The sequence below is a fragment of the Pogona vitticeps genome, chromosome 1 (genome assembly GCF_051106095.1).
Source record: "Pogona vitticeps strain Pit_001003342236 chromosome 1, PviZW2.1, whole genome shotgun sequence".
NCBI classification, from domain to species: Eukaryota; Metazoa; Chordata; class Lepidosauria; order Squamata; family Agamidae; genus Pogona; species Pogona vitticeps.
In genome coordinates, this window is record NC_135783.1 from 334827278 (window position 1) to 334840179 (window position 12902).

Consider the following 12902-nt stretch of genomic DNA (forward strand, 5'->3'; position numbering starts at 1 on the left):
TTCTCCAGCACCACAATTCAAAAGCATCAATTCTTCAGCAGTCAGCCTTCCTTATGATCCAGCTCTCAATTCCATACATCACTACTGGAAAAACCATAGCTTTGACTATGCGGACCTTTGTTGGCAAGGTGATGTCTTTGGAAGCCCAGTCTATGCATTTCAAAATTAACATGATTTTTAAAGTATCCTCTTGTGTAGCTCTCCACTGGCAGAATGGCAGTGACATCACCGACAGTGGCAGATTGCCACTAGTGAAAGAGTTCTCATTTCCGTTTCAGGGTGATAATGAAGTTGTGTACACCCTGAAATCAGAAAAGGAACTTTTCATTACCAATCTGCAACTGCTGATTGCATTGCTTCTGTGAAACAGACACAGCTAGGCAACAGGACATGGGCCAGAGATTTAGATAAATCTGATCCAGCTTGCTGTATAGAGAGAACATTGTGGGATAGTTGCAGGAATCTTTTCTGGACGTTTGCTTTCTGCTGTCTTGTTGTAAGGCCAGGACTATTAGTTGCTGTCTCTAAAGTGCTATTAAAGACTTTAGATACTGGATTTCTTTAGGGAACATATCTGATTCTTGAGTTGAAAAAAAATGCTCGTTTTCTGATGTATGGTATCTTAAAATAGAAAGCAAATAGCAGGTTTTCCATGTTGTAAGAGCGCTTCCAGATGATAGCTTGCTTCTCCAAAATCCAGAGTACTAATTTCTAACCTCAGGATTTTGTGCTTTTGGAGGGCCTAGGCTGTTTGGTGCTGCTTTTCTTTAGTTTCTTGTATTGATCTTGCTGTATTTGGACTGACAAATGCAAGGACAGATGATTCCTTTATTAGACCACTAAAAAAGAAATTGAGCAAAAAGCTAGTTTTTACTGTTAATCTATCTTCCTTTGTGCACCAAAATCAAGTGAGAGTCCTTAAAAATCATGGCAGATCATTGTGCTAGGTTTGGTTGTTGTGGGTTTTTCAGGCTCTTTGGCCGTGTTCTGAAGGTTTGTGCCAGGTTTGTTTCTTAAGTGTGTGGTTTCAGACTTAACCCCAGACAGCAGTGGCTGGATTTCTCATCCTGGCACTGTCATCAGCTCTGGCATTTATACTATGTAAGGGACCACACAGCCTTTAAAAAAATAACAAAATGGACCAACAGTGCAGTAGTTGGCATGGAATAGACATTGTCTTTTTCATCTTGAAAATATTGTTTTTGTTCTCTGCTGTCAGGTTGCGTCTACATCGACCCTATGAATCACCAAATTTCCTGCCCTTAGTACTTCTGCTCATCTCTTGTAAACTCAAGCCCGTGGTTTCCTTTAGGGAGTCAATTCATCTTGTGTTTGGTCTTCCTCTCTTCCTACTGCCTTCCACCATTCCTAGCATTATTGTCTTTTCCAGATGTCTTTTCTCATGATGTGCCCAAAGTAGGACAGCCTCAATTTCCACATTTTTGCCCCCAGAGGCAGTTCAGACTTGATTTGATCTAGGACACACCCAGTTGTTCACCTTTCTGGCAGCCCAGGTTATCCACAAAGCTGTCCTCAGCACTACATTTCAGATGAATCAATATTGTTCCTGTTAGTTTTCTTAACCTCCAGCTTTCACACCCATACATGGCGATTAGGAATACAAGAGTGTGGATGATATTGCTCTTGGTCTCTCGTGACACACCCAGTGCAAGTATTATGCAGATTAATTTTACATCATCAGGTACTCTCAAAACTACGTGTCTCCTGGAAGTAGCAAGTGGTACTTTGAAAGACATTTCATATTACATTTTAACAGGGGCCTACAAATTTTTTACATTTACATGTAAAATTGAAATGTTCGGTGCAACAGTCACACATGTATCATTATGTATATTGTGCAGGTAGTGCATGAAAGAAAGGTTTCCATGCAAACTTTCATGCTTACTTGTCTGAAAGTTTGTTTCTGGTTTATTTAGTACAATTAATAATGTATATAATGCTTCTATGCGTATATAAAGTGAATGTATGTTAAGAATATAGTTATTTCATCCTACTGATAAGAATCCTTTCATATTTTAACATAGCTGATGTTAATTCTTCAAAAGCAGTCACCAGTGATGCACCTTATGTGATAAAAGTGGTAAGTTTAAATCATTTTATTTTGAAATAGACTGTAGTTGAAGAGTGCAATATTAAAACTAGATTTTTTCCTAATAATTTTAGACTACAACATTTTGGGAAAACTAGAAAGACTCTTTCAGTTTGTTTGTGGAAGTTATAGTAAGAAAACCCACAAGCACCTTTTGTCCCATGAGTTGCGAATTGATTAAGATGTTAATTCTCTTAACTTTATCAAAAGTGGAAAACTTCTTTAAATGATCTGTCATTAGCATTATTATCTGAAGTAACAAACACCTTCTTCCTGAAGTTGTTCCCCCCCTCTAAATTAATATAATTGTTGGGTTGTAGTCTCAAATGGCTGAACAGCATGCATCTGCTATGGATTGTTTTAAAATATCTGGGATGTTTATCAGCTCCCTATGAAATGGACAGTTGTTAACGCTGTCTTTGGACAGATTGAATTGGAATATGAGCTTGCTGCTTTTCCATATTCCCTTATGTTATCAGAGGTCTGTGGCTAAAATGCCATAATTTGTAACCACTTCTGGCTATCGCTTAGGTCACACAGTGGATGAGGTGGTCAGAGATCAGACTGCTGTCTTTGTTGAACCGCCTTCTGTGGTCCAGCCACTCTGCTTGCTTTCGTTTTCCTTGATAGGCTGGAGAGCTAGATTCAGGTGGGATGGAGCTGGGAATAAGTAGGGCTTTCACCTCTGAATCTTCTGCATCACCACAACCCCTTGAAAGGAAGCTATTGGTAGGCCGTGGAGATTGGTAGGGAAGGTGTAATTTCTTCAGAGTCGGGATTTGACTGACAGCTGCTTAACTTTGGTGTTTATTTGCCAGTCTCTAAACTATGATATATTGATATGTGATATATTTTGACTCTATGCGGGAAGCATCTTGATTAAAACAGTGCAAAAATATAAGGTGCCATTTTCCATAGCTGCAAGTATTGCTTGATAGTAGTAACCTAATGTCATATGTATTTGCCTGCTTCTAGCTCTCTTTTATTTATAGAGTTAAAGACACTATGAATTGATTAGGTTTATGTTTGTAAAACTAGTCTATACATCATGTTTTTGAGTACTAAATGTATTGAAAAGCATTAATGCATAGTTCATGTTAGTGATATATGTGCGGTTTTAAGAGGATGCTGATATAAACATTTTATTTATATAGAACATCAGTGCTTTGTGGTCTATTTTAGTGTATAACCCTAATGGAGATAAATTGTGTTAATAAATGAATGCCTCTAACTACAGAGAGTAGACAGTTTGAAAACGTAAATGTCTCTTAAAGATGGGCATGTATGAAAGCATATATAGATATACTGAAGTAGTTATTTTACATCTGAGTTTACCCTGAGTGAGAATTGAGTTGCCTATGTTAAGTCAAGCTCTTCTGGATACAGAGATTAGAATACACTGTAGTGCATGTACAAAGCTTTTACTAGTTGAAGACAAGAACATTGAACTCAGACAGAGTTCTTTGCATATGGTAGTCTATTGTAGCATTCAGGCTCCTTTATAACTTGCTAATTGTTTCAAAAGGGCATAGTCTGAAGTAAAGGCTGCAAAAGTCCCATAAGGCAGCATTATTAAAAGTATTCAACTTCATGGTAGGTTGCCTACGCACACAAACAAACTCGTATGTGAGCTTTAGTAGAAAACAGTGGCTGAAATCTGCTTGTGCAGTTATGCAAATGGCATAAATTTGGAAGTGAATTGACATAAGCTAAGAAATCTTATAGGGGACTGGAATGCTAAAGTACAGAGTCAAGAGATAAAAGGAACAACAGGAAAGTTTGGCCTTGGAGTTCAGAACAAAGCAGGGCAAAGGCGAATAGCGTTTTGTCAAGAGAACAAGTGGGTCATCACAAACACTTTTTTCCAACAGCACAAGAGGCGACTCTACCCATGGACATCACTAGGAGGGCAATACTGAAATCGGATTGCTTATGTTCTCTGCAGCCAAAGATGGAAAAGCTCTATACAGTCAGCAAAAACAAGACCTGGAGCTGATTGTGGCTCTGATCATCAGCTTGTCACAGCACAACTCAAGCTTAAACTGAAGAACGTAGGAAGAACCACTGGGCTAGTCAGGTATAATCTAAACCAAATCCCTTATGAATACACAGCGGAAGTGAAGAGCAGATTTAAGGAGCTAGATTTGGAGGACAGAGTGCCCGAAGAACTCTGAATGGAGGCTAGCATCATTGTACAGGAGGCAGCAACAAAAACCATCCCAAAGAAAAGGAAAGGCAAAAAAGCAAAGTGCCTGTTTAACGAGGCCTTACAAATAGCAGAGAAGAGAAGGGAAACAAAATCCAAGGAAGATAGGGAAAGTTACAGAAAATTGAATGTAGACTTCCAGAGAATAGCAAGGAGAGGCAAGAGGCTCTCCTTAAATGAAGAGTGCAAAGAAATAGAGGGAAATAATAGAAAGGGAAAAACCAGAGATCTGTTCAAGAAAATTGGAGATATTAAAGGAACATTTTGTGTAAAGATAAACATGATAAAGGGCAAACATGGTAGGGACCTCACAGAAGCAGAAGACCTCAAGAAGAGGTGGCAAGAATACACAGAGGAATTATTCCAGAAAGATCTGGATGTCCCGGACAACCCAGATAGTGCCATTGCTGACCTTGAGCCAGACATCCTGGAGAGTGAAGTCAAGTGGGCCTCAGAAAGCTTGTCTAACAACAAGGCCAGTAGAGGTGATGGCATTCCAGTTGAACTATTTAAAATCTTAAAAGATGATGCTGTTAAGGTGCTACACTTAATATGCCAACTAGTTTGGAGAACTCAGCAGTGGTCAGAAGATTGGAAAAGATCAGTCTTCATTCCAATCCCAAAGAACGGCAGTGCCAAAGAATGCTCCGACTACCGTACAATTACACTCATCTCTCACACTAACAAGGTTATGATCAAAATCCTCCAAGGTAGGCTTCAGCAGTAGGTGGACCGAGAACTCCCAGAAGTACAAGCTGGATTTTGAAGGGGCAGAGGAACTAGAGACCAAATTGCTAACTTGCGCTGGATTATGGAGAAAGCTAGAGAGTTCAAGAAAGACATCTGCTTCTGCTTCGTTGACTACGCATAAGCCTTTGATTGTGTGGACCACAGCAGATTACGGCAAGTTCTTAAAGAAATTGGAGTCCTTGACCACCTTATCTATTTCCTGAGGAATCTATATGTGGGACAGGAAGCAACAGTTTGAACAACTGATTGGTTCAAAGTTGGGAAAATAGTATGACAAGGCTGTATATTGTCTCCCTCATTATTTAATTTATATGCATAATACATCATGCGAAAGGCAGGACTGGAGGAATCTCAAGTCATAACTAAGACTGCAGGAAGAAATATCAACAACCTCAGATATGCAGATGATACCACTCTGATGGTAGAAAGTAAGGAGGAATTAAAGAACCTCTTAATGAGGGTGAAAGTGGAGAGTGCAAAAAATGGTCTGAAGCTCAACATTAAAAAAACTAAGATCACGGCCACTGGGCCCATCACCACCTGGGAAATAGAAGGGGAAGGTATGGAGGCAGTGACAGATTTTACTTTCTTGGGCTTCATGATCCCATCAGATGGTGAGAGTAGCCACGAAATCAAAAGATGCCTGCTTCTTGGGAGGAAAGTGAGGACAAACCTAGACAGCATCTTAAAAAGCAGAGATATCACCTTGCCAACAACGGTCCGCATAGTCAAAACTATGTTTTTTCCAGTAGTGAGGTATGGACATGAGAGCTGGACCATAAGGACGGCTGACCGCCGAAGAATTGATGCTTTTGAATTGTGGTGCTGGAGGAGATTCTATGAATGAGTCTTTATATATATCAATATATGCCTGAAATTGTATGACACACAGAGAAAAAAAGTATTTCTATTCAGGTACAAATACATACATCTTGAAAACAGCTTCATCTTCCTGATTCCTTAAGGTATTAGTCGAAAACCTTCAGCTGACCTGCCTAATCACTGTAGGTTTCATCCAAAAAGTATCCATTAGAATAGTGGTTTCCATCCTTGTGTAAGTCAGTTGCTCTTGGACAGCAACTCCCAGAAGTCTTCACCACTTGCTGTACTAGCTGGGGTACTGGAAGTTGAAGTCCATAAATACCAGGGTTACCCTAGAAGGCTGACCGCTGAAGAACTGATGCTTTTGAATTGTGGTGCTGGAGGAGACTCTTGAGAGTCCCCTGGACTGCAAGGAGATAAAACCTATCCATTGTGAGGGAAATCAACCTTGAATGCTCACTGGAAGGACAGATCCTGAAGCTGAGGCTCCAGTGCTTTGGCCATCTCATGAGAAGAGAAATCTCCCTGGAAAAACCCCTGATGTTGGGAAAGAGTGAAGGCAATCTACGAACATGAATTTGACCCAACCCCAGGAGGCAGTGGAAGACAGGAGGGCCTGGCATGCTCTGGTCCATTGGGTCACGAAGAGTCAGACATGACTTAACAACTAAGCAACAATGAATAAATCTCCATATACGTTGGCCAAAATCCTGTTGCTTAGCATAGTAAGTCAATATTAGGAAAGGCCCATTTGAATCAGTGGAACTTACGGAGGAGGTGACTCACCACATCCCCATTGATTCAGTGGGCCTACTCTGGTGTGATTTACTATACTAAACAAGAGGATTTTGTCCGTTATCCATTGCATACTGGGTCACGTGGCTTAGTGTGCAACAGATAAGGTCTGTGTAGATTTCTTAACTTACAGCAATTTACCACTAAAAGTTATGTCATTTGCCTAAGTGCACAACAGGACTTCAGCCATTTTTTTTCTTTTTAGCGTTTAAGCCTTAGCTTTACTAGAAACTGACCAGATTTAAAATGCATGTTGTAGTTAATGCATGCTCTCAATAGCAGCATCCACATTTTTAATGCATAAGGTCCCATAAGATCTCTTCCATGTCCAGGTAAGAGGACCAGGTAGCAGATGATAGAGAAGGATATCTGTCAGAGATCATGGAGAGCTGCTGCCAGTCATAGTGGATATTACTGGGCTAGATGGAGGAATAGTCCAACTTTGTGTATTGCATTTTCCTAGACTCCCAAAGATCCTTGTAGATTTATACATGTCAGAGGCAGAAGCTCCTCAGTAAATTTTGGAGATTTTCAAGCAACACATGCACGTTTATAATGTAGTATGACAACAAATGTTACACATAATGAAATGTGGAATAATACATCTCCATTCAAGCATTCTAAATGGAGTTAAAACAAATGTGTGAGGAAGAGGCAGTGGGAACAAGTTCTAGCTCTGCCCTCTCTGTTGTTGTTTTTAGCATAAGACTTTTTGAAAGGCACAGGTTCCTTCATTATGGATTCCATGGGCCAAATCCAACAGTATTCCTAGCTATAGTAGACCTGTTAAAGTAAATGGAACTGATATTACTTGTGATTAATGGGGGAAAAACCTGAAATATGGAAGCTGTTAAGAAAGCTTTATCTACAGTAACATTAGAGATGGGAATATTTGTATCTGTATAGGAATATCCCCGTGCAGCTGGACTTAACAAGGATCCGAACCATTCACTCACATGTCCTGCTGCAGTGGTAGTCCCACTCATCTTTCCAATCATGCCCGGAGTGCGAATCTCTTCCTGCTCAGTTGACCACTTGGCAGCCAGGCAGGGAGACTCTCGCCACTTGTTAAGTCCAGCTGCACAGGGATATTCATATATGAATACCCCCATTTCTGTCTAACATCAGAATACTGTATTTACCAGGAAGAGTAAGACAGAAATCAGGTCTGAAAAGGTTTAATTATTTTTAAATTATTTTTGAAGGAGCCCAGTGACAATGGACCACTCTTTACTGAATTAAGTTTCTACATGCGAGCTGCTAAACCAGACCTGAGTAAGTAATGTACTCTTGAGTTTTGAATCAACAAAAGAACTTGTTTAAACCTTTTTGATGATCAGCATATAAAACTAGGGGAGAGGCGTGGTGATCTATTGTTTCATACTGCATGGGCAATCAGAATTGAATAGAACACTCTAAATGGTTACTTTAAGGACGTTCTTAATTATAATGGGATGTTCCTTTATAATGGTACAGTGTTGGATATTTATTTAAGTTAATTGTTTATAAACAGGGCCTACTGAACTGGAACATTTGCTCTTGTCCTCTTTTAAGCTAGAAGGTCACAGCCCACTGAGGCCCCAGGCACTAATTTCCAAGGAGAAAAATAAGATGCCTTCTTGGAAAGGGAAAGAAAGTATAAGCAATTGTATTTTAATAACATGTTTGGATTTACAAAGAGACAAGATGTCTTGGCTGCTGCTTGCTTTTGTTATATTAGAATTGCAAGAATCTGGGAGGGAAATATGCACAAAATGCATACATAATAAAAAGGGCACAATCCAGTGAAAGTGAGCTTTTTAAAAGTCCCACTAATTTCAGTGGGAGAGACTTGCCTATGTCTAATTAAACTGAGTTTAAACATTATTAACAGTGGCTTGATTGGATCTTCTTCGTAGTAAATATTTAATTATTAGTCAAAGATATTAATTCCATTTGATCGTCACATTCATGTTTAAATATGACAATAATTGCTTTGCAAAATGGTGTAACAATGCATATTTGGAAACTTATTTATGTTTTCAGTTAAAAAATGGATATCTTCGCACAAACTGAAATACTTAGGTGTACCAAAGTACTGGGGTTCCGGTTTGCATCAAAAGAATGGCAGAAGGTACAAACCATATCATTTTAAAGAGTGTACAACATATCTCTCATCTTCTAGCAACAGCAGTTGTGCAACCCCTCCACTGATTTCTTAAGAGTAACCTTGACAAACATGATACCATGTTTTTTCTCTCACACACATTTAAGAATTTTCCATTATGATAACAGGGATTCAGTATTGTCACCTGAAAACAGTAGTATCCAAAATTATAATGATAAGACTAGGGAGAGCATATGTATGACATTTTATACTTTCTCTTCAATCTATACTTGAACATACAAGGAAGTTTAAACATGTTTGTGAGTAATCTGGCCTTTCTCACCAGATTACTCATAAACATGTCCATAAACCCACTTAGAAGTTCAAACATAGGCTGCAGAAAAAAATATGACATGTCATAGAAATCCCCCCCTAATCCCTCCCCTTTAGCTAAATGTTGGTAGATACTTGGTGATACATGAAGGTCATTGTTAGGTGAACCCTATGCATTTTTGTGTTGTTCCATCTAGTGCTTAAATAAATGTCTTAGCACTCAAGGTATTGAGACTTTATTGGTTTTATTTCAACACATATTACATGAAAACCTTTCAGGAAATCATTACATTTATTATTTGTAAGTTGGGGAAGAGTTTTAGCCAATACGCATTGTGCTCTGCAACTTCAGTTTAGAAATATTTCTATATTAGGCTTCTACTTTCACAGATGCTCCATGCTTCCTTGCCTTTTCTTCTGAATTCTGGCTGCAGCTCCTTGGCCGAAATCCTGTTAGATTCACAGATTGTAGGTGTAGGTGGGGAAAAAGCACAAGCAAGCCTACCTGTCTTGTTTTATGTCCGCACACTTCCTGTCTTCTTCTGATAGAGATGGTGATAGAACACCCAGTGATACCATGGAAGCAAACCAGAAGGGAAAAGCTGCTGCATGACTGACTGTCTTTGCGTGAGCAGTTTTTCTTAGTAGGATTCTGGCTCTCTTTTTTATTTCAGTTATGATTATTTACAATGATCATTTAACGTTTGATTCTCACCCAAATCTGTGGTGGCCTTTTTCTTTGAGTTTTTTCTTTGCTTCTTTATTAATTTTCAAGACAACGAAAGCAGGGTGGTTAAAAATCAATTTGAATTGATTTAAATCACAATTTAAATTGAAAAAAAAACCCACCAATTAAAAAAAAATTAAAAACACTATTTTTAAATTTAAATCATGATTTAAATCAGCGGGTTTTAAATCAAATCCGCCCTCAATGAAAGCATCACAAAATGCTTTGTAAACTTGATGAGTTTGGAGAAGCAGCTTCCATATAAGCCAGAGGTAGAAAGTGAAAAGTCTGCTTGTGTTCCAAGCAAATTGGAAAAAGCCCATGAACCCCTTGTGACAAGGAAGGGGGCTTGCTGAATAATGGCCATTTTAACATGCCTTCAAGAATGGTGTTTTCATTTTGTAACTATTTAAGAATCACTTGCTCCCAGATTACTATACCTGCCTCCATATCTTAGTGTGGACTACGGTTGTCTGAGATGTCGGGGGGGAATGCCCAGTGTCTTTTAGGATGCCCATTTAACCCCCTCCCTGTTAATCTTTAAAAAACATAGTGACAGCTTTCATATTCTAAAAGGCCTTTTATTTTAGTTGAACTAGTTTTGTGTTTTAATTGTTCTATGGTTCTTTGTGTGTTATTCTGCTATCATAGAATCATAGAACTTCAGAGCTGGAAGGGAACTTGAGGGTCACTGAGTCCAACTCCTTACCAAAGCAGGAAATCCACAGCTAAAGCATCCCTGACAGGTGGCCATCTAATTTCTGTGTAATTTAAATGCCTTTTAAGATGCATGAACAAAAGAAAATTATAATTTTGAGCTTTTTCTGTTCTTAACTTCGTATAATCTTGTATATCTTATTTTGTCAATTTTACCTACCTACCTACCTACCTACCTACCTACCTACCTACCTACCTACCTACCTACCTACCTACCTACCTACCTACCTACCTACCTACCTACCTACCTACCTACCTACCTACCTACCTACCTACCTTTGCCATTCAGTTACATTGGCCAAATTCTTCTTGTGTAGTTATGTCAAAAGGAGAGAAATTGGGTAACTCACAGCAACAAATTGCCACTAAATGATGAATCCTTGCCAAGCTACTTGACTAACATGCAATGAAGAACCTAAGTGGGGATTCATTAATTAGAAGCAATTTGCCACTGTGAGTTGCACCATGTCCCTTCTGCCAGCATTCCTACAGAACAGAATTTCAGCTATTATTTTGTTTCTCTCCCCCCCCCATGCAATAATATGTGACACTTTTTAAAGCAGTGGTTCCCAACCTTTCTTGAGTCACGACCCCTTTTATAATAGCCAGGTAGTTACACCCACCAAGTTTTGCTTGGTGATTCTCCTCACCCTGTTTGCATAAAAAGTCGTCTTCTATTGGAAAGTGGAGGTTTCACATATATACAAACTACTGTAATATCCTGCTCCAAAAGATCAAGGAAGAAATTATTTAACAAGGGGCGCAACACATATAATGAGATCTCGCCCCCACACTTTCTGATCTCCTTGGGGGGTCATGACCCCCAGGTTGGGAAACACTGTTTAAAACAAAGCAATGAGTCTTATTGTACCTTAAAGACACTCATTTTATTTAGCATAAGCTTTTGTAAACTATAGTCCACTTTACCTACATTAGTCTTTAATTTTCCTCGTGGTTTCTTTTGTGGCATTAGGCTGCAGACTAATATGACTACACTTATTAAATTTCCTGAAAAGCACTGTGCTTTGTTTTGAAATCAGCTATAGATTTATGGTGATGGACAGATTTGGGAAAGATCTTCAGAAGATTTTTGAAGAGAGAGGAAAGCGGTTTACTCGCAAAACTGTATTACAGTTGGGCTTGAGAATAGTAAGTTTGACAATTCAGTATTTCAAATGGTACATTGAGAAATCCACATTTTAACATTAGTCTGCCATGGGTAGTGCCCTCTACTGGGTGGGTTTGGGCACCATGTTTTAGCTGACCTCATTGTTTGTTACGTTTTTTGTTAGCTCGATGTTTTGGAATATATTCACGAACATGAATACGTGCATGCCGACATCAAGGCTTCGAATCTGCTCTTGGGCTACAAGGCTCCTCATCAGGTAACTTCGACAGTGCTTTTCGTTCTGCAGTGCTTAACCTATTGTTTTAAAGAAAATGGAGCCGCTGTGAACCTCAGCAGAAATCTTGCCTTTATGAATGTGTACAGCATTAATATTTCTGCTTGACATTTATATCTAGTTAATGTTGTACATTTTTTATTCACTTTGCTGGCAGTTGATCAAATTGGCTATTCTGCCCTGAATAATATTCAGGAGAATGCTTGCGATACAAAACGAATTTCAAATAGCTATTTGGCGGTGAAAGTTTAAAATTATATAGTACACTGGTGAATTACGTTTGCTTGTCTGCTTTGTCAATTTTTTATTTCTTTTGTTTGAAGAATCCATCAAGCATAAGTGTTCTGTTGCTTGGAAAGCCTGACTTTTTTTTTAACATGTTGATTATTCAAATCAATTGGTTTACAGAAATATCTGTTGCTGTCTAATTTTATTATTATTATTATTTTACGTCCTTAGTATTTGGCAAATACACGTACAAAGTAAATAATTTCCCCTCCATTTCAAGTTCATCATGGGATGAATAAGCTAGTATTTTTGGAGTAGCCCAGCTAACCCTGCAAATTTAAGTTCAGAAAAATCTGCTTATCCACAAAAAGTTCTACTGTGCACAAGTATATGGAACTAATTTATTACAGAGTTGGATAGTTCAGTGACTTAGGTATCTGGCTGCAGAACCAGAGGTTGGGAGTTTGATTCCCCACTGGGCCTCCTGTGAGAAGAGCTAGCCTGTGTGGCCTTGGGCAAGCTGCACAGTCCCATGATTCCCCCTGAAGAAGGGAAGAGTAAACCACTTCTGAGTACTCTCTACCTGGAAAATCTTGAAAGGATTGCCATAAGTCTGAATTGATTATTATTATGGTATATGATTAGTATTATTAATATACTATATAAAGAAAGGAAAGGTTACTCCAATCTCTGTCTTCTTACCTAACAGCTTGTGTGTGTGTGTG

At 38.8% G+C, this 12902-nt stretch overlaps 1 protein-coding gene across 2 annotated transcripts in view; it reads left to right on the forward strand.

Annotated features, from left to right (window-relative positions):
• Positions 1–12902, forward strand: part of VRK1 (VRK serine/threonine kinase 1) — a 52527-nt gene that overhangs the window by 9304 nt on the left and 30321 nt on the right. For both annotated transcript variants that reach the window (XM_020797953.3, XM_020797956.3), the window contains exons 3-7: positions 2046–2101; positions 7889–7958; positions 8709–8796; positions 11587–11695; positions 11839–11931. In XM_020797953.3, the coding sequence (XP_020653612.3) occupies positions 2046–2101; positions 7889–7958; positions 8709–8796; positions 11587–11695; positions 11839–11931 (416 nt within the window). The remainder of the gene's footprint in view (positions 1–2045; positions 2102–7888; positions 7959–8708; positions 8797–11586; positions 11696–11838; positions 11932–12902) is intronic.